This window comes from Helianthus annuus, chromosome 2 (genome assembly GCF_002127325.2).
Source record: "Helianthus annuus cultivar XRQ/B chromosome 2, HanXRQr2.0-SUNRISE, whole genome shotgun sequence".
Taxonomy (NCBI): domain Eukaryota; kingdom Viridiplantae; phylum Streptophyta; class Magnoliopsida; order Asterales; family Asteraceae; genus Helianthus; species Helianthus annuus.
Window position 1 is genome coordinate 174,498,181 of NC_035434.2, and position 22,622 is coordinate 174,520,802.

The 22,622-nt window shown below is 36.8% G+C and overlaps 2 protein-coding genes across 10 annotated transcripts; one reads left to right on the top strand and one right to left on the bottom strand.

The window, feature by feature from the left end:
* Positions 1-214: 214 nt before the first annotated feature.
* On the bottom strand, positions 215-4,363 carry LOC110927334 (ketol-acid reductoisomerase, chloroplastic). 9 transcript variants are annotated; one of them, XM_022171005.2, is made up of 9 exons: positions 3,708-4,353; positions 3,402-3,484; positions 3,199-3,311; positions 3,023-3,121; positions 2,403-2,511; positions 2,153-2,293; positions 1,910-2,018; positions 1,265-1,378; positions 215-571 (listed from the first exon to the last, which is right to left on the bottom strand). In XM_022171005.2, the coding sequence occupies exons 4-8, from the start codon at positions 3,061-3,063 to the stop codon at positions 1,371-1,373; spliced, it is 408 nt and encodes a 135-aa protein (XP_022026697.1). In that variant the 5' UTR covers positions 3,064-3,121; positions 3,199-3,311; positions 3,402-3,484; positions 3,708-4,353; the 3' UTR covers positions 215-571; positions 1,265-1,370. The 9 variants fall into 9 exon arrangements, 8 of the variants coding, with proteins under 8 accessions (XP_022026697.1, XP_022026695.1, XP_022026700.1 ...); XM_022171003.2 differs by having other exon boundaries at positions 3,601-4,353; XM_022171008.2 differs by having other exon boundaries at positions 215-402; positions 498-567; positions 3,402-4,353.
* A 2,352-nt stretch (positions 4,364-6,715) lies between these two features.
* On the top strand, positions 6,716-21,687 carry LOC110901294. Its single transcript, XM_022148132.1, has 3 exons — positions 6,716-7,135; positions 21,136-21,384; positions 21,525-21,687. The coding sequence occupies exons 1-3, from the start codon at positions 6,716-6,718 to the stop codon at positions 21,624-21,626; spliced, it is 771 nt and encodes a 256-aa protein (XP_022003824.1). The 3' UTR covers positions 21,627-21,687.
* Positions 21,688-22,622: the final 935 nt, after the last annotated feature.

A 22,622-nucleotide genomic window follows, 5' to 3' on the forward strand; every position in this document is an offset into this window, starting at 1 on the left:
GTAGATATTAAAGGATACAATGCCAAAACAGTCTTGTACAGTTATTGGTATCTTGAATTTTCTAAATATTACAAAAAATATAAATACGTAGAGTGAAAACATTTTTAATGTTTAGTTAATATTTAAGAACTATCTCATAGACAATAAAGTTACGACAAAGCTTGTAGCTTAAAAAAAATACATATTCAACAATTGGTGACCACAAGACCACATGTGTAGCTTAAAAAGGATACATATTCATCTTAACAGATGTATAGTGGACTTTTAAACCATCATACTTGTCTTTTTATAGCAAGAACAATTATCATTAATAAAAACAAAATAACTTTCATGTACCATCTTGCTAACCACAACAACGTCTTGTATTGAACTGGTGCAAAGATCAAGTAATGCTGCTTTACACTATAAAAGTCATTACTGAATACTTTCAATAAAAGTAAGATGATTCTTTATTTAAAATAAAAATTAAAATAACACATAATGTACATTATACTAACCATTTATATGAAGCCCTTGTCTGGAAGTCCAATGACTCCGATCACGAAGGATGTTTTGTTATCACAGTTTCTACCTACATTAAACACAAGTTCAACACATTAACACTTGGTAATATTGAACTTCCTATTTATCTAAAACAAAAGTCACTTCGATTCAGGGCAAACTTAACGAAAACAGGTAACACCAGATGACACATAAACAGTAATATAAAACAATAGGCGAAACGTTTAACTACACACACTCACGCACAGAGCTTATGATAGTGAACAGTCCAATCACAAGTAAAACCGTTATAAATATTAACGGTAAGCCAAGCTCGCACGCACCTCCTAAACAACCACACTCACCGGCTTCACCAGCAGCATCTGAACTTAAGTTTTATTAGAAAATGAGTTTTGAAGCCATCATTTGATATTAAAAGTGACTGTTTTGAAGCCTAGGTTAGAGCCCGCGTGTACACGCGGTTTTACGAATGAAAATACTTTGAATTTGTTAAGATTTAATCCAAATTAAACGAAATTAAACTTAATAGAAATAAAATAAACTTAAAATCAAAAGTCTTTGCTGAAATGGGACAACCCGTTGAAAAACACCTTAGAGCTTTGCTAAATCGTTCATACTCAAATATGGAACAATATGGAACCTATAAATTGTAGTAATCAAAAACACCTTATCTGTTTGGTAAAAAATTGACAAAGAAGAGACATGTGCAAGAAAACCCAACTCGTCTCATCCCATGCTAAAATATAATCATTTCAACCCAAACCTGTTATGACTTCTTATGACATGCAATTAACCGGATGTAATGTTCCTCGCTCTTGTTGCAGCTTTGAAGTTTCTATTTCTTTTCTTCTTCAATCTTGGTTTGAATGTTAACCGTCTATACACAAGCATAAATCATTAGGCATATTTCTAAGTAGCAAGCAGAATGAAACCAATAGTTGTACTATTTTCAGAATGCGACTTTGCTAGAAGTTGACACTTTAGCTATAGTAGAAGTTAAAATTCAGCTTTCTTTTTTAACCGAGTATGCTCTGCTAATCTAATTTGTTAGATTACATAATATTATAATTAGTTAAAACATGACTGAGATATGGCTTTGATTCCCTTGAAAAATTGGCATACTTTGTGTAATTTCATTCAAAACGAAATTGACATAGTTTATGTAATTGGCAAAGTTATCTAGCAAAATATGGTTTTAGTTACATGAGCTATACAGATTGATATTCTCTTATAACCATATATGTCCTTCAAATATATCTAAATTCACATATTCAAATAGGTATATAGATTGATATTTTCTTATCACCATATATGTCCTACAAATATATCTAAATTTACATATAGATTGATATTTTCTTATAGCGGTCAAGATCATCCAACTCTCTTTTTAACATGGAATTATACTAACCATTTATATGAAGACCGATTGATTGTAAATGACCAAGAAGGAAACCATGTGAAAGTCCAAGAATGCTGTTTGGTTTCATGTGGGAGAAGATTTTCTCATAATTATCAGCCTGCAATAAAAAAGTACACCAGAAACATTTAAAAAAAGAAAAGATCAATAAACCGATCCACATTTCACTGTTTGACATTCTTAAGCATTTGATAATAAAGATTCATTTATATGAGTTTAGAACAACCAACCAACCTGACCTGAATCAGATATCAATAGCATGACCAAATCACTAACAGAAATAGCGTCATATATATCTCCAAGAGTCCCATTCTCTTCACTGAAACCAGCAGCACGAGCCTCAGCAAACGAAGTCGAACCCTTCCTCAGCCCAATCTAGTTTATAAAGCATAATAATAAATTCATCAGCAAAAAGATTAAATAGAGTACTATCACTTAGGGGTATACAATAACCGAGCCGTTAACCGAAACAAAAGGTGCATACATGACACTTGTAAAGATGTTGAACCTGCATCATTCGCATATCAAATCTTCCGACAAATACAGTCACGGATACAAGGTCAAACACGGTCTTGAATAAATCAGCTGATGTCCTGCGACAGCCAACACATATACATACTTTCATGCATACGTTAACATACATAAAGATGCATACATGACACATATATATAGAGATGGATCATGAGAAAACTAAAAAACTCCATCCGAAGTTGTATTACACATACGTAATACACAACATCCAGAATTCAAAAAAACACGCTACAGACCGCAACAGAAAATTGTTTGCGGTCCGCAAGGCAAAAAACGATGTATTATACATGTGTAATACATGATATATTACACATGCGTAATACTACGTTTTTTTTCTAAAAGTTTCATTTTCCGTATAATGCATATATGCAGTATATCCAAAAAAATAAAATTACGAAATAAAAAATGTACTGTTACACACGTGTAATATGTAATATAAAAAACGCCCTTGCGGACGGCAAACACAATTCCTTGCGGTCCGCAGCGTGCTTTTTAGTTTTCTCATTTATAAAGAGCTTTCTCACGATCCTCTTCCTATATATACATATATATAAAAGAGAAAAGAAATTATACCCTGAATACCAAGGAACCATATCGAGAAAGTTGGGTTTCATCTGCTTGTTCTTCAACTTCTCGGTTTTTTCGACCGATAGAGGATGAGTAAGAGCTCATCTGATGATTAATGTAAAAAATTCAAAACCCTCTAATTTTCTATTTTTTTGGTGTAAAATTGAAAGCAACCAACTTACCCTGTTGATCTTTCCACCACATAATTAGCCATATAAAGGCCTATAAATGCTGCCCATAATGAATAAATAGGAGATATTTCATCTGATGACTCGCACGGACCACTACAAGAAAACTTAAATGAAGAAAAAAAAGAAACAAATAAGTTGATACATAATTAAAACCTTAATTACAAACTGAACAAAATGAAAAACAAAATGCATACTTCTCCATATATAACCCACTTGGAAAGAAGTGGATAATCACCAGCAGACCCAACGGGCGCAAACCATGATTTGCAGATTTCGTCTTTTAGTTCATACATTTTAAGGAATTTTTGTTAACAATTAGAAATCGAAATATGAAGGATATAATACATTCTTAAGAGCCCTAATTTAATTGGACAAAACGGATCAACAACTTACGAGTACCGGCTGAAACCAATCTTGAAGAAAAAAAAAAGAAAAAAAGAAAAATAACGTGGATTTAACCAGATCTTGAAGAAATTGAGAGGGTTTTGTGCTTAGCGTACAACTGCCGTTTGTATCGTCGCCGGAAACCTGACTGTCGACAGTCTACTCTGCCGCATCTGTCTCTCTCACTCCCGTTCTTTCCCCCTTTCTCCCGATCTCGCCCTCTCTCCCTTCCTCTGCCGTGCGCCGCCGTGACCAGGTGGTCGGACCCCCACTTCTTCATCTAATCTCTCATGCCCCTCTCTTGACTTCTCAGATAAGTATACACACTAAGTGTTTGTTTTTCAGATTTGGTTTGGTGATAACGAATTTGAATTTTGAATGTGATAAGTTGTTTGAGGAAACCTGCAAATGCACAGGAGGCTTCTGGGGTAAACTTGCAGGAAGAGAGAAAGAGAAGTTTGGTGATAATGACTTTAGGTAAAAAAAAAAAGAGAAGAACGGAGGAGAAGTTTGGTGATAATGACTTGAGTGTCGGAGATGGTGAAGAGGAGGTGGTAGGTGCGACGGAGGAGAAGGTGGTTGCGGAGGCGGTCGTCATAAGTGACAACTCAAGGGTTAAAAGAGAAGTGAATTGGGAAGAGAGCAGATGAGAATGAAGAATTTGAAATTTGAAATGAGTTTTGGTTTCTTTCCAAACTCACGTGATGAGTTGCAGATGGTCAAAATTCAGACTTTTTGTCCACAAGCCTGCCTATTCTCATTAGTTTTTTTTTTTTTTTTTTTTAAAAAAAAGAAAATGACCAGAAATTGACACCTAGGATTAGAATATATGAGAGGTTGACACATAGGAAAGAGAGAAAGGAGGATGTTTGTGGTGTTGACAAGTGGCAAAACCTTGTTGTTTTATTAGGTATAGAGATTTAGGGGAAATGGATTGTATCACCCTAAATCATGCAAAATTGGCCAATACCACTCCCAACTTTCAAATTGGCTCCCGCCACCATCTACTCGACGACTTGGTGTCATTGTCACCCCTTCGTTAAAAAAACACTAACTGAGTTAGTTTTTTAAGCCTACGTGGCATGGAGATGATGAGTTGGAAGCATACGTGGACAGGAGCCTTGTTTTATTGTCACACCCCCAAAATACCACCTAGATGTCTCTGTTAGGCGTGTGACGTACCAACAACGAGCCACTAATTACATTGAACCCATACAAGTTTATAAATCAAATCCTCAATTATTAATGAAAATCACCATCAACAAGTTTAAACGAAAACTAACATGTTCAGGGGAAGCAAATAGTAAACCAATGTTAAAGTGTTTCAAAAACCAATGTATGATATCAATAGTTCAATCACATGAATCCCTCCAGTCGACCCATGACCACTTCAGTTACTCCAAACAGCAAGTTCTAAATCCAAGACATCTAAGGACCTGCGAGCATGCAACAAGTGTATCAGACAACGCTGGTGAGTTCACAGCTTTTCGAAAACGTTAGTTACCAAGTGTTTATTCCAGTTCATTAACAAATGCAAAAGTAATATTGATAATATCTCGATACTGAACAAGACGGCTCCTGATGTATGTTTTGCCCGTTCCCCAGTGCTCCTATCAAAGCACTGGGCATGACTAGGTCATTAGTTCACATTCGTCCTCTCCGGTACGGGGTGAGGGTGCCAAACCTAAGTAGCGCTACCAACTAACATCCGTTACCTCTTCGGTAACAAAAAGATGGGACTTAAGAGTGATAGAGTGAGATTATTATCCAATATTCCAGTTTTACCCAAAAGACTTATCCCTCACCGGGATACCCACTGACTGTCCCAACCACCGGGACGCATGCTCAAGAGTAGTGAACTCACCTTGGTTTTGCTCGGTTAGACTAAATGCTTGTTTAACAGTTGATCAATCAAACCATATTGTGGTTACCAGAGACAATCAGTTTCGTGAATTCACAATTCACGTATCTAGTCACACGTATTACTCAAGCAATAAACAACCAAACACAATTCATCACAAATGTCATAACAAGCATACGAGTCATAGTACGTTTACGACACAAGTTCACACTACCATTTCGTGACCCAACTAGACACTTAACAGGTCAATATATTACTCCCATAGATGTGTGGCCCATGTAGTTCAGGCCTATTAAACATAAGGCCCAAATCAGTGCACAGCCCGCTAGCATATACGCAATCCGTTGGCTCAAGGCCCGGCAGAAAGCCCAACAAACCTTGCGGCCCCACTCATGAGATTTATGTATATACACAAGGCCCAATTAGTACTAACATAATTTAATGTTAACAATTACTAACAGCTCATGATTATTTCATATGAATCAGCTCAATGATTTTGCCGGCCCAACATATACCGAGAGAAGATGCGGCCCAAGTACCCTTCGGGTATTGTTAAGTGTGTGCGGCCCATAATTACCAAGTCCAAATCAACTATTAAAGTCCATAACACAACCTCATTATTAACCTACTATCAGGCACTTAGAATCACGCATTAACAGTTCAAACCAAGTAACAAAACATCCTCTCTTTACCCAACTTAGATTAACTAGTTCATCAACTCATCAAACCCGTCCATAATTCGTATAACAGTTTCAATAACATACACCTTTTATTATCAAACACTAATAACCTACTTATTAACATCATGATTAATTTATGTTTTTGATTCATATCTAGGAATACCCGACTGTATTACCCCTACCTCTCAAACATCATACAATATCACACAACCAAGCACAGCAATCATACCTCAATTCACATGCTTCATATTCCAATCAACCGAATTAAATCTTGAATACACATCATGCATAAATCATTTAGATTATCTAATACACACACGCCATAAAGTTCCAAGTATGTATACGATCATCAATCAACTGTTAGGGCACATTAGTTTGTGTGTTATCATCACATGTTTAATCAGGTCATAACCCATCATTTATTTGAATCACGTTATCATAACAATTCCTAAAGCGAATTAACAACCTATCGACATAACATTTATTTTGATCATAGTTATCATCATCAAGTAATCCTATAATCAAGTAGATCAAGACTCCTTTAAATATCATGCGCATTTATTAATACCCTAATTATGTGCTAATGAAGTTGGCATCATGCAAAAAACTAACGACAGTGTTTTATGAAGGGTATCTCTTACCAAACTCGAATAATGTTACAAACTTCTTATCCAACTTCCCCTTCCTTGAAAATTTGGTTTTGCATCCTGATTGGCATACTATTAAAGGCGACAATTTGAAGTTGTCAAATCATTCCCTGAAGACATTGGAGTTACATTCACGGTTTGATTTGGATGAAATTGAGTTAAACACCCCCAATTTGGGTTTATTTGTTTACATTGTTCATCCCGCGTATTCTTACCTTGGGATGAGCCGTTTACCTCACTTGAAAGCATCTATGCGATACTATCCCTATCACTCTATAGATTTCCAGAAGTTGAGGCTATTTTTGGACAAAGAAAGTGGTTTCAAAGCTTTGAACTTGTATATATGCACAGATGAGGTGCATTTCTTTGATCAAATAGTTTATATGTTACTTTGTCGTGAACAATTATGCTAAGCAGTTAATGCGGTAAAAAAATCGAATATCGGTCAAAGACCGATATTTGAGATACAGGTTGTTGTGGTGGGATATCGGTAATTTTAATATCATGTATAATTTATAGATATAACAATTTAACACTAACAATTCAATATAATCTCCTACCATTAACAAAATAACCTTTTGCAACTTGCAGACACTAACAATTGTAGCAAGTAAGAACTGATTGAGAGTTAAAACACTAATATTTAACACTAACAATTAATAATTAAGACTTAAAACACTAATATGAGCAATAAGAAGAAAAATGAATGGTAGAACTAAGAAGAAATGTACTTCAAATCAGTGATAAATCTGGCAAATATCGGTCAGATACTTGGTTTTAAAAAGCGAGAGGTGCACAAAAGCGACGGGGTCTAAAACGAGGCACGAAGCGCAAAAGCGGCGGGCTTTTCGTACCCGAGGCGCAAGCTAATTATATATATTTTTTATATATCCCATAGGTTTTTAGCTTTCCCTACCCAAAATATAGCTGTAAGTAAAGGTTTTTTAGTTTTTGTATGATTTTAGTTGCATGTACAAGTCAAAAAACCCAAGGTACAACCGTTAAATGCATAAAAACGCCTCGAGTACGAGAGGCGCTTGCCTCATGTCATAACTCTCATTAAAATCCATAATTAGAATGATAATTAGTCAATAAGAAAACCCTAATTGAGACACCCAAGTAATTCTGCACTAACCCTAAAATTTCCAGAACAATCGGAATTAGGATCAGGGCCCCTAAAACTCAGGGGGGGATAAACCCTAGTTGATATTTATCTATTTAATACGTTGTCACAATTGAAATTAAGAAAAGAGTTGAGTCATGCAAGCTAGTCCCGAACCCAGCTAGCTATGTAATTAGACTGCACCCTTACGGACCGTAAGGGTAAATGCCATACGGTCCGTAAGCATGTCTCAAAAATCACTATAAATAGCAGACCTTGGCAGTAGCTTTCTGAAGTTGAAACGACGCATAAACTCTCTGTGGACGTCGAGATATCATAGTATTATTACAATTAAACACACACTGATCACGAAGTGCTGCCGCAAAACAGGGTAATCACTCGATCGCTATTACGATTCATTTTCCGACTGATCAATATATCCAATGGATGTTTAAGTGCCGCCCATATAGGGTTATACTTTGTCGTTCGTCGTTAAATCGATGGATGTTTAAGTATTGCACTTTGTCGTTCGTTGTGAGAATTTGATCTCGTGAGTTATCGTAACTGCTGTATTGATCACTAACCCGGTTTTGTGTGCATTATTATTAAATTAGGTTAACAAGGCTAAATCGTATTCCGCCCGTGTTAAATCTACAATGTGAGTCATTCTCTTTTTATCAAATATTTTACAATACTCCAAATTATTTTCAGAATTATAATTACAGTGATTAAGTTTATGTAATCACCAAATTACAGCCAGTATGTGGGGTATTGTGCACATTACTACTGTTTTAATCACATTAGGTGGGCGAACCTAAAATTAAGTGATATACGTCATTCATTGGGGCAGCCAATGGTGATATGACCACAGTCACAGATCCGGTCGAGTGACAAATACTGTGGGTAGTTGGTAGATATCAGAAACATATGTAAAAACTCTTAATAGTGTAAATTATAATAAACGAGTCATTTTAGTAAACTGAATGATTCACTCAGTATTTCCCGCTGACAAAACCTTTTTCAAACATGTTTCAGGTGATCTATTGTAATTCAGGAAAAGTGCTGGGAAGCAGTGCAGGCTTAAAGTAGTGGCTCATTATAAAATAAAAAAATATGTTTTGTAAAAATAAAGATTTCTCAGTAAAACCTTATTATTGTAAATTATCGGGGTTTTATCGCGAATTGTGAAATAAAATAATCGGGAAAAGTTTTTAGCTTTAAAACGATCCTGATGATAAAATTCCGCTGCTAAAATCACATAAATAAATATAACGGGATTTCTGTCCCGCGGCTCCTGAAACGGGTCAAACCGGGTCGGGGGCCGTGACAGAAATGAGGTGGTATCAGAGCCACTGAGTTAAGCTAATTAAGTATTTAGAGATACTTAATTTTTCCTGATTACTATTATGTGATTATGTGTTATATTAAACTGATTATTTGTTAGTTACAGTATGGGTAAGCAAAAGCTGCAAGATATCTATCTTAAATTAGATAGGTCAGTCTATGAAGAGGGAAGTTCATCTTCAAAACTCCCTACAATTCCTGAAGAAGGAATATTTGTGCGAAAAGCACAATATGAAAAACCGCTTTCTCCTAGAAAAAGGAGTATGATTATTAAGAAAAGTAAAGAGCAAATCCGAGAAAAGAGGATTAAAAGGGAAACCCAGGAATTAATCAATAAATCACCTTGGGAAGACAAGCTAGACGAGAAATGGGCAAATTTATATATGCTAGCCACAGTAGCAGAACATGCAGATCTTTAAAAACCCTAAGTCTAGTAATAGCACTTCCCAGTAAATAAATATATAAATCCGAGTGTGTTCTTTCCTGTTATTTTGTACAAATAGTGTGCAATAAAACTTTGATGTTTATTTGTTAAACTTTGTTCCAAAGTTTTAACTTAGTATTTTTGTGCATTTTGCATATATGCTACACAGCATGAATGAGATATCTGAAGCCTTTCAGAACCTCGATCTTTACCCGGTGAATGTAGAAGTTTCCCAAGATTTCACTGGATACTTTGCTGATGTGGAACAACCTGTAGAATTCAATGTTCCACCCTTGACAAAGCCAAAACGAAAGAAAAGAAAAAATTATGTATGGGGTAGTCGTATCCGTAGGAAAAAGCCAGCTCCGAAACTTCCTAAAATAAACAACCCTTTAGGAAAAGGAAAAGAAATTGTAATCAAGGAGAGTTCTAAACAGCAAGAGATGGAACCTGAAGTCAAGAAAGATTCTAGGCAAATGGAAAAACAGTTTGAGGAATATTCTAAAGATATAGAAATGGAAGTAGGACAAGGTTCTAGACCAACTTAGATAGAAATTGGAGAAAGCTCCAACCAAAACCAAAACCAGGGAATAACTTTTCAGGATGAAATAGATTTTCTATTGGCAAGCTGTGAAACTATTCAGCCTGTCAATACGAATGTTTTTACCTATCCTAGTGAAAATCCACTCCCTATGAACTTTGAACCAGCAATCCCAGAACCAATAGTCCACTCCCAACCTGTAGAAATGGACGAATGGTGGACAAATGATTGGCAATTTCAAAATATTGTCAACGACCCTTATTCCTTTTTTCCACAATTCGATCCAGAACCCCTGCCTAATCCACCAATGAGTAACGAAAATATGGCGGAACTTCGTCATTATGGTGAAGAATTGATGGATGCAGGAAATAGAATCAGAGAGATAGGGGGACAAATTGCCTGGAAATATGATGAAAGGGAAATGCGTTTTTAGAATGACAAGTGGCGAGAGATAGGAAGGTGGTAAAACTATAGTTGTGTAATAGTAAAAGTAAATAGTAAAATCAGTCTGTAACATAACTACGAATAAAACCCTGTAAAATATTTGTGTGTAGTGATGCATACTATAACCGATATCAAATGAAATCGAGAAATCGATAGTTTTGACTACACGTGTATTGTAAATTGTCTGATTGTTTATGTATAATTGCTATTTATCAAATACTAATAAAAAATTATATATATATTATCAGATGGCAAATATTGGTAATGAACCGGTAAATGAGGTTAATCAATCAGAGCAACATCTAGGGGATCAATATATGACTAGACAAGATATTGAAAATATTGTTGCTCAAGGGATAGCAAATGCTATTCCAGCATTCGTTGCTGCTGTAAAAAGTCCAATCGAACCACAACATATCGTTCCTAGTAAACGTACTTCTGAAGATAACTTCAGTAACAGTATAAATGGGGGCAATAATCATAACAATGAATCCCAGCACACGCCGCTCCCTAAGAAACTGAAAGCTGCAACACCTGGTTGCACTTTCAAAGAATTCCTTGCTTGTAAACCCACTGAATTTGCAGGCAATGAAGGGGCAACTGCATCACTGCGTTGGTTAGAGAAAACCGAAGCAGTAATTGCAATAAGTAAGTGTGCCAAAGATGATCAGGTCATGTACACATCAAATCTGTTTAAAGAAGGAGCACTCGATTGGTGGAACACAGTGCTACAAGCAAAAGGAAGAAGGGTGGCCTATGCGATGAATTGGGAAGAATTTAAGAGTCTTGTAGAAAGAAAATTCTGTCCTGAGTATGAAAAGGAATAAATGGCAAATAAGTTCCTAACTCATCGGATGATAGGTGTAGATTGTCGTGGTTATACTTCGACATTCTTTGAATATGCTAGAGTGGTACCAACACTGGCTTCGCCAGAACCGGTACTCATTTCTCGCTATATTTGGGGATTAATTAGCGAAATTCGCAATATCGTTAAAGCTGCGAGACCTCGCACTATTGACGATGCTGTAGAACTAGCTAACACTCTGACTAATGAATTGATACGCACAAGAGATGAAGAAAAAAAGAAGGAACTAGCTCAGAAAATTACCCAAGGATATAGGGTGGGTAATAGTAGTTTCAAGAAAAGAGGTGCAGGGCAATCTTCAACTTTGTCATTCTGCAAAATTTGCAAAAAGAAACATTTTGGAAAATGTAACAAACTTTGCAATTTTTGCAAAACGATAGGACATCGTGAAGAGAACTGCAGAAAGAAATCCATAATTTGTTACAATTGTGGAGAAGCCGGACATTTCAAAACAGAATGTCCTAAGTTAGTCAAACCAGTGGACAACAAAACCAAGGCGACCGAAGGAGCTACTAAGAAGAATGCCAGAGCATTCCAGCTAACCACTCAAGAAGCAGAGCTCATCCCGGATGTGATAGCCGGTACGTTTTTAGTTCACGACGTTTATGCAAAAGTATTATTTGACTCTGGTGCAAACCAAAGTATTATAAATACTTCATTCTGCCAAGCTCTTAAGTTACCCTTAACTACCATTAGGCAGATTTTTACAGTCGAAACCGCAGATGGGAATTCAGTAAAAATCAATCAGGTTTTACAAAAAGTAGGAATAGAACTTGCAGGTCATAAATTTGTTGCAAACCTATTACCTATGAAATTAGCTGAATTTGATGTTGTGTTAGAAATGGATTGGTTAATAGCCAACCATGCTCAAATCATTTGTGATAAAAACTCTATAGAAATTCAATCACCTACTGGAGAAGTAATCATGATTACAGGAGATAAACCTCGAAAGCCACTAAAGTTCATATCAGTAATGAAAGTTGCTAATTATGAATGAAAACAAGGAATAGTATATATGATTTCAGTAATCATTAGTACTAAAGGTAAGGAACTTAAGGAAATTCCTGTAGTCTCAGAATACCCAGATATATTCCCGGAAGATTTACCTGGGTTACCACCAGATAGGGAAGTAGAATTTAGGATTCATCTAATTCCAGGAACTACACCGATAGCCAATGCACCTTATCGATTGGCTCCTACTGAAATGCTAGAATTGAAGAAGCAATTAGATGAATTACTAAGCAAATGATTTATACAACCTAGTTCATCCCCTTGGGGTGCACCAGTGTTGTTTGTGAAAAAGAAAGATGGATCAATGAGAATGTGTATCGATTATAGAGAGCTAAATAAGGTTACAATTAAGAATCGATACTCATTACCTAGAATGGATGATATTTTCGATCAACTACAAGGCGCTAGGTACTTTTCTAAGATAGACTTGCGCTCCGGATATCATCAATTAAAGGTTCAAAAAGAAGACATACCTAAAACTGCTTTTAGAACTAGGTATGGACACTATGAGTTTACGGTCATGCCCTTTAGGTTAACTAATGCACCTGCAGCATTCACGGACATGATGAACAGAATCTGTAAACCATATTTGGATAAATTTGTAATTGTTTTCATAGACGATATACTTATTTATTCAAAAAAGTCAGGACGAACATTGTCAGCACTTGCATGCACTCTTAACTTTGTTAAGAAAAGAAAAATTGTATGCCAAATTTTCGAAGTGTGAATTTTGGCTACAAGAAGTGCAATTCTTAGGACACATGGTGAATCATGAAGGTATTCACGTAGATCCTGCTAAGATAGAAGCAATTACCAATTGGAAGGTTCCACAAACCGCAATGGAAATTAGAAGTTTTATAGGTTTAGCCGGATATTATAGACGGTTTATTAAGGATTTTTCCAAGATAGCTGTACCATTAACTAAGCTAACCTGTAAAGCCATTAAGTTTGAATGGGGACCTAAACAAGAAGAAGCCTTTAGAATCTTGAAGCAGAAATTAACCAATGCTTCAATCTTAGCCTTACCAGAAGGAACAGAAGACTTTGAAGTATATTGTGATGCTTCAAAATTAGGTTTCGGATGTGTGTTAATGCAACGCAAGAAGGTAATTGCGTATGCTTCCAGACAATTGAAGAAGCACGAGGAAAACTATATGACTCATGATTTAGAATTAGGAGCTATAGTTTTTGCCCTTAAGATATGGAGACATTATCTGTATGGAAGTAAGTTTACTGTTTATACAGATCATAAAAGTTTAAGGTATATATTTGGGCAAAAAGAGTTAAATATGAGACAAAGAAGATGGATGGAAATCCTAAGTGATTACGACTGTGATATTCAATATCACGAAGGAAAGGCAAACGTAGTCGCAGATGCCTTAAGTCGTAAGGATCATGAGAAGCAAAGGCGAGTCCGTGCTCTTAGAATAAATCTACAAGTAGATTTAATGGAACAATTAAAGGAAATTCAGGAAACGGCAATCAAGGACGATGCCGAAGGAATGAAAGGTTACCTAAAAGAATTGGAACAAGGAAATGATGGAATTTGGAAATTCCACAAAAGCAGAATTTGGGTACCTGAACAGGGAAATTTAAGATCAAAGATTTTAGAGGAAGCTCATAAATCTAGGTATACTGTACATCCAGGAAACAATAAGATGTACCAAGATTTAAGAAAGAATTTCTGGTGGATAGGAATGAAAAAGGATATAGCCGAATACGTATTTAAGTGTCTAACATGTTCACAAGTTAAAGCCGAACACCAGAAACCTTCAGGACTACTACAACAGTTAGAAATGCCTGTATGAAAATGGGAACTCATAACAATGGACTTTGTTACTAAGTTACCCAAAACCAGAAAAGGTAATGATGCGATTTGGGTAATTGTGGACCGATTAACCAAATCTGCTCATTTTCTACCTATGAAAGAAACTTTTAGCATGGAAAGGTTAGCCAGGCTGTATGTGGATGAAATAGTATCCTTACATGGAGTTCCACTCTCCATTGTATCAGATAGAGATAGTCGTTTCACTTCCCGTTTCTGGACAAGCTTCCAAGAAGCAATGGGAACCCGACTCAATCTAAGCGCTGCATATCATCCACAAACAGACGGACAAAGTGAAAGGACGATTCAAACTCTAGAAGACATGCTCCGAGCATGTGTAATTGACTTTGGTGGTAACTGGGATAACCATTTACCATTAATCGAATTCTCCTATAATAATAGTTATCACTCAAGCATCGAAGCCGCTCCATTCGAAGCACTATATGGACGCAAGTGCAGAACTCCGGTTTGTTGGGCAGAAATAGAAGAAAGTCAATTATCAGGTCCAGAAATCGTACAAGAAACCACTGACAAGATTGTGACAACCGGTAATTAACGGCTTTTAATTACGCAATTAACAAACGTCTAAGGCGATAAAAAATAGTGTTTAAGGCACGAATTAACTTAATTAGGCTCTTGGTATGCCCAGGAATGCTAATCGGACGTTACAGTGCGCGTATGATTATTTGCGAAAAATATGCGGAGCGTTAAATGAATACGGACTTATACCGTACAGAATACTGACAACGCTGAAAAATACGAAGTTTATACATATAACTTATACTTATGAATGGGATTTTGCGAAAACATCATGCTTTCGAACGACACAAAGCGCAAACGTGAACGAAAACGCGACTGTAGGAACGCAGTGACAACGAAACGGAACCATCAGATGCGCATATTAACCTAAAACCTGAAATATTATGGGGTACTTAGCTTCGTTCTTAAATTTTACTAACGGTAGTTGAAAACGGATCGAAAAACGGGTTAAGAAAGACGACCGAGTCGATTTTACGTGTTTTAACGCAATCGACAAAAATACGCGTCTAATAACGATAAACGACACCATTTTAGTGTTTCGGCTCTAAAACTTTGTTTTTACGACACTCCATTAAACTCGGGAGCGAAAACAGGCTTTGAAAATGTTAATGGGCCACGCGAAAACTCAAGATATGCATTAATGGGCTTTTGGGCCCAACCCACATAACAAAACCTAGATATAAAAGGGCAGTTATAACTTTTCAACATCATTTTTGTCAAAACCCTAAGATGAACACGCACACAACCCTACCCACCCTCTGCTTCCCCTCTCGAAATCTAGTAACCAGAGATCGAAGCTCCGGTCGGCGCCCTACTCTCTTCGACTGCTTATCTCCGGCTCGACACACCCACACCTCCACCCTCCTGAGCAGATCGGACAGATGGAAGAGAGAGAAACAGCGGGAGAGAAAGAGACGGAGCAGAGGAGACGGCTCCGCCGTCTGCGGCGGCAGCGGCGGTGGTGCCCTGGTGCCGTTCTTGTTCGGGTTCACAAATGGTTGCTGTTAGGTGGGAGACAGAACGAGAGAGAAAGTAGCGACTGATGTACGACAGTGGAACGAGTTTTCCGGCGACAAATCCGCCGTCAGCGGCGGAGCCGCGGCGGCAATGATGGTGTTTTTGGTCCAACGGGTTTCATGGTAAACCCCCTCCCCTGTTTCCTTTTCATTTTTTATTTGTTTTGTTTTTTTGAGGATGAACTGATATGCTGATGTTGGTGGTGTTACTTGTTCTCCGACGAGAGCTCCGGTCAAAGCCGATGATGATGAAGATATGAAGACGAAGACTCAGCAGCCGGTTCTGAGATTTGTTTAGATAGGTTAGGTTGATGTTCGGTTCGGTGTTGCTCGACACGGGCAGCTCGGGTCTCGTGTCGGGTCAAATTTGAATCGTGGTCAAGCTTGGTCAACGGTTTGGGTCTGATTCGGTCGAAGTCAACAAGTCAACCTTGATTTGATTACGGTTCAACTCGGTTCAGTTATGGTTCAAGCTTGGTTCGAATCGGTCAACTGGTTTCGGTGCGGGTTACGGGTCGATAAGTCAACGTTGGTCAAACCCCAGTCAACTGCCGGTCAACAGGTCAAACGTGGTCAACACGAAGGACCCGGTAAAGTTTTAAGCGAAACAAGTTATTATACGTTAGTTTAGACTTTAGATTTTTCTAGACTACGCGAAACCGAGCTCGACCCGATTAGTTCACGCTTATACATTAGCGACTTGTTAAATTCTTGGCGTTTTTACTGAAAATTATATCTATATAGTGTTTATGTTATTGGAAAGATTGTTGAAAATTATTGCGTTTTGATCAAAATATCGACACTTTGGATGTCGAGGTTATTCTAAAAACAGAGGAAACTCTGTCCGTTTTTCGTAAAAATTCGAAATACAAAACATTTGCGTCTTATAAACGACATTTATCGGAAACAAAGTATTTTTGTGAAATAAGTATAAAGTATATTTACTTTTGGCAATAATTTATAACTTATAAAACGAGATTATAACTTTTCGACAACACACGAATTACTAACCAACGATACCCAAATACTTTCTAAAATAAATAAACGTCTATATTTATTTCAAACGTCGAGACTTCCGCACACTTTTATAAAAGAAATACGATGTTTACATTTATTCCGAACGTCGACATTTCCGAGTATTTTCTATAATATATAAGTATAATGTGTGTACTTATTTCAAACGACGGAATTCGAAACTTATATTTCGAACGTTTAGTATTCGGAAATCGTATAAGATAAATATAATTATTTATATATATATTTCGATCTCTTAGAACCCGAATATTCTTATAACATGAATATAGTCGTTATATTCATTTCAAACACCAATATTTCAAATATATATATATATATATATGTGTGTGTGTGTGTGTGTGTGTGTGTTTGTACATATTTATTTTACATCTTATAAAAGCTACGACGAAAAGTACGTTGATCCATCTACGTACTTCTAATTCACGACAACTAACACGACTTAGTATATTTATATTTAATATATATATATATATATATATATATATATATATATATATATATATCCTAAATCACTCGGAAACTAAGTCGTTTCCGAGACTTAGCGTCATCCCGATTATGAATGGGATCAAATAACCATAGTTTGGTTATTTCAAACCAAAATAATAACACCTTTATAGAATCGTTTAGTTAACGATTCGGTAGAGCTCAGACACGTAGTTTAGCTACGTCTATTTAGTTAGAAACTTATAATTATTCCTTGATTAGGAATGCTTTAGTTGCATGCTAGCGAGTTCACATTCGTGGGATGACACTACGGAATCACACTAAGCTAGCTTTGCACAGGAATATCCAGGTGAGTTCATAACCCCCACTTTTTACGGTTTTACATTTTTACAAATGTTTTCGGGGGTGGAAAGACATGCAAGTTTTTGCAAAAGCAAACAACTTTTCGATGAAAGAAAACTCATATTTCTAAACTATGTTGCAAATGATTTTCAACGAACTTGAATGGTTTACGAAAGGTTTATACTAAACATACCGGTTTTACAAAACGTGCATGGTTTTCATGACTAGTGACGGGAATGTCCTAGTTACTACAACAGAACTGGGTTGGCCTGCGTACGAAAAACGAGACAACTCAGTGAGATCATGTCCCCCTTTTCTTTCAACTTCGGTTTACAACTTTAGGGGGGAAATACATGTCAAACTTAGGTATGATTAAGTTATGGAATGAACTCTTAGATCATGTGAGCATAGGCTGTAACTGAGGTGCCATTAATCCTTTTGAGGACCAAGGAACAAAGGTTAGATCTAATGGGTACGGGCGAGCCCCACTCACGGTCCATGGGTGACCACTTAGAGTGTTGTTGTGTCCCAGTCGAGGTGATTCGACACTGAAAAAAATTGCCTACGCGGGTTGAGTACCTCCTATGTCGTCGCATATATTAATGTCCTCGCGAAACATTAATGATCAACATGTTCATAGACGCTTTACATACCAACTTACAACACTATAACTTTCAAATGTTTTTAAGATTCATTTGACGCAAACTCATAATACATGTATTTACAAACTTTGATAATGTTTTCAACATATGTACAAGTAAGAGGACGTGTTGGTCCTGCTTACAAATACTCTTTTGGGCTTGGCCCATTCTCTCTCGTACAATGCACAAAGATTTTCGTGGGCTAGACTCACACTTTTCATATATCATGCCGAGAAAATGATTTTTACTAAATTTTCTCCACAACTTTTAAACCGGTAAACAAAAGGATTTGTTTAAAATCTTTTTCAAAACAAACTATGAACTCGCTCAACTTTATGTTGACTTTTTTCGCATGTTCTTTCTCAGGTTGCATTTTCAAAACTATGGAACGGTTGGAATAGGAGAACCCATGGGAATTCGAGTACTTAGCGGCGTTCTTTTTCTAGAAGTCTTAGCTTATTTGCTTCCGCTGTGCAATGAAGATACTGGTCCGGTCACGCCAGCTCTGATATTTTCGGGGTGTGACAAAGATAACTCAAATCAAGGAAAGATTGAAAACAGCCAGAGATCGTCAGAAAAGCTATGCAGACAATCGCCGCAAGCCACTGGAATTCCAGATAGGAGATAAAGTACTTTTGAAAGTATCTCCTTGGAAAGGAGTAGTACGATTCGGTAAGAAAGGAAAACTGAGTCCAAGATATGTTGGACCATTCCCAGTAATCCAACGAATAGGACCAGTAGCCTATCGCTTACAACTACCAGAAGAACTAGCTGGAGTACATGATGTATTTCATGTATCCAATCTCAAGAAATGTCTATCAGATGAATCCCTGGTAGTACCTCTTCAAGATGTGGAGGTAAATGAAAAGCTGAAATTCATAGAGAAACCCTTACAAATAGAAGACCGGAAGGTCAAGTTTCTCAAACACAAGCGACTAGTGCTGGTGAAAGTCAAATGGAATTCGAAGAGGGGACCAGAATATACTTGGGAGCTGGAATCAGAAATGAAGCGAAAATACCCTCATCTATTTTCATGAATCTCGAGGACGAGATTTTTCTTAAGGTGGGGAGGATGTAATAACTCTCATTAAAATCCATAATTAGAATGATAATTAGTCAATAAGAAAACCCTAATTGAGACACCCAAGTAATTCTGCACTAACCCTAAAATTTCCAGAACAATCGGAATTAGGATCAGGGCCCCTAAAACTCAGGGGGGGATAAACCCTAGTTGATATTTATCTATTTAATACGTTGTCACAATTGAAATTAAGAAAAGAGTTGAGTCATGCAAGCTAGTCCCGAACCCAGCTAGCTATGTAATTAGACTGCACCCTTATGGACCGTAAGGGTAAATGCCATACGGTCCGTAAGCATGTCTCAAAAATCACTATAAATAGTAGACCTTGGCAGTAGCTTTCTGAAGTTGAAACGACGCATAAACTCTCTGTGGACGTCAAGATATCATAGTATTATTACAATTAAACACACACTGATCACGAAGTGCTGCCGCAAAACAGGGTAATCACTCGATCGCTATTACGATTCATTTTTCGACTGATCAATATATCCAATGGATGTTTAAGTGCCGCCCACATAGGGTTATACTTTGTCGTTCGTCGTTAAATCGATGGATGTTTAAGTATTGCACTTTGTCGTTCGTTGTGAGAATTTGATCTCGTGAGTTATCGTAACTGCTGTATTGATCACTAACCCAGTTTTGTGTGCATTATTATTAAATTCGTATTCCGCCCGTGTTAAATCTACAATGTGAGTCATTCTTTTTTTATCAAATGTTTTACAATACTCCAAATTATTTTCAGAATTATAATTACAGTGATTAAGTTTATGTAATCACCAAATTACAGCCAGTATGTGGGGTATTGTGCACATTACTACTGTTTTAATCACATTAGGTGGGTGAACCTAAAATTAAGTGATATACGTCATTCATTGGGGCAGCCAATGGTGATATGACCACAGTCACAGATCCGGTCGAGTGACAAATACTGTGGGTAGTTGGTAGATATCAGAAACATATGTAAAAACTCTTAATACTGTAAATTATAATAAACGAGTCATTTTAGTAAACTGAATGATTCACTCAGTATTTCCCGCTGACAAAACCTTTTTCAAACATGTTTCAGGTGATCTATTGTAATTCAGGAAAAGTGCTGGGAAGCAGTGCAGGCTTAAAGTAGTGGCTCATTATAAAATAAAGAAATATGTTTTGTAAAAATAAAGATTTCTCAGTAAAACCTTATTATTGTAAATTATCGGGGTTTTATCCCGAATTGTGAAATAAAATAATCGGGAAAAGTTTTTAGCTTTAAAACGATCCTGATGATAAAATTCCGCTGCTAAAATCACATAAATAAATATCACGGGATTTCTGTCCCGCGGCTCCTGAAACGGGTCAAACCGGGTCGGGGGCCGTGACACCTCAGGCCAAAAAAGCCCTGAAAAATCCCAAAAAAGCGCGCCTTTTCAACACCTCTTGTAATTACTCTAGGCGCTGAGCGAAAAAGCTCCCGAGTGTACACCTTGTTGCGCCTCAGGCACGCTTTTTAAAACCAATTAAAACCAAGGTCAGATGTTGGTCAATATCGCCGCCGATAATATCGGTACTGATATTCTGACCGATATTTGACACCGATATTTGATATTTTACATGGGGACCGATAACCGATATATTGGTAATATATCACCGATTTAACTGCATAGCAATTATGTAAAAACACCCCTAACACGAAGTTATATATTTCTTCCAATTGTCTTGCAGAGGTCCATGGTGTTAGAAAAGCTAAATGCGATTGAGTTGCCACGTTATGAACTCGAGAATATTGAGCTACATTTTGATTATGAAGAATCACCAGGTGATGAGGCTTTGGATGCAGGACATGAAGAAAAATCATCCTTTCATGCGGCTTTTGTGGATGCAGTACTTTGTTGTTTCCGTCCTCGATCTCTAACCTTAAGATCGTCATCCTTTCCTTTAACCGATTTTGAAGAACAAAGTGCTCTTGTCAAGGTAAGAGTTATATGTGTTTTCTTTGATTATCCTTTGTTGAATTTCATAATTGTTTATTTGTTTACATTCTGTTTGCACATTGCAGTTAAGTAGAGATATTGTTTTTTTATATATTTTTTTTCTATTTGTTATTTTTTTAGATTACTCATGAGAAGCTATTTGAACAAGAAAATCAAGGCCATACCAATATTGAGATTGTGTCGCCTTACTCTTTGAAAGCACAAAGCAGTTTAGGGGCTTGATGCCATTGCCACAGCCACCACCTTGTGAAGAAAAAGCAATTAGCTTTATAAAGAAAGAAGGTACATGTAACACCCCAAAAATATTAAATATATATGTAGGGTGGGGATCCTGAAGGACAAGATTGTAATTATATTTGTAACTTCTCATTATATTAAAAGAAACAAGGGTAAATACGTAAAATGATATCACTGCACACAAATTAAATCATTCCGCGTTATCTCTCTTTACACAGGAAAAAGAAGCGACGCCTCTTTTGTTCTTCCGGCGAATCGTTAACATTCACCATCTTCCATGACGTTTTCCTTCTTCTGGCGACATATCAAGGTACTAGATGCTGTGTATTTCGTTTTTTTCCTTGCTCTGTTGTTTGCGATTGTGTATAGACAAGCTAGGGTTTGAGTTCAGTTTTCATATACTAAGCTTTCATTGTTGAATAAAGTGTATATAAGATGCTGAATTTACTGTTTATGTGTTCAATTCTTTGTAGATTTCTTTCTGATTTTGTCAATTTTGGGCTATATGTTAGGGTTCAACCAATTAGAGATGTAGCTGTATTCTGTTTTACATATGTGTATACCGTGTTATATACGTTTGTGTATATACGCAACGTGTGCAAATATATTTGGCCTGTGATGCTATTTCGGTGAAAATGGTTCGTATGGGGAGGGGAGGGGTTGATGCTAGGGTACAATTGTGCTCAGCAGGTGTCTTGTACACATAATTATACTTTGATATTTTGAGTATGATTGTATAAAACATTGCTAATTGTCTACTGTGATGTTTCTGTTGGAAATGTGTTGTGTTGTACACCAATGTATAAATACATTCAATGGACTTATACACATGTGTTATAAAGGTTCATGTCAGTACAATCATGAGCGGAGCTTTTAAGGGGCGGGAGGGGCGGCCGACTCCTGGAATTTTTCGCTTAGTAGTGGAGAGTATGTAGTTTTCGTATAGAAATTTTTGGGTATATACGTTTTCGACCCTCCGAT

Coding starts and splice junctions, on each gene's coding strand:
- LOC110927334 (XM_022171006.2), bottom strand. CDS start 3,063: ATGAAACCCAACTTTCTCGATATGGTTCCTTGGTATTCAGG. Junction 2,512..3,022: donor ATGGTTCCTTGGTATTCAGG/GTATAATTTCTT, acceptor TGGCTGTCGCAG/GACATCAGCTGATTTATTCA. Junction 2,294..2,402: donor AACATCTTTACAAGTGTCAT/GTATGCACCTTT, acceptor TTTATAAACTAG/ATTGGGCTGAGGAAGGGTTC.
- LOC110901294 (XM_022148132.1), top strand. CDS start 6,716: ATGAAGTTGGCATCATGCAAAAAACTAACGACAGTGTTTTATGAAGGG. Junction 7,136..21,135: donor TGTATATATGCACAGATGAG/GTGCATTTCTTT, acceptor ATTGTCTTGCAG/AGGTCCATGGTGTTAGAAAA. Junction 21,385..21,524: donor AACAAAGTGCTCTTGTCAAG/GTAAGAGTTATA, acceptor TTATTTTTTTAG/ATTACTCATGAGAAGCTATT.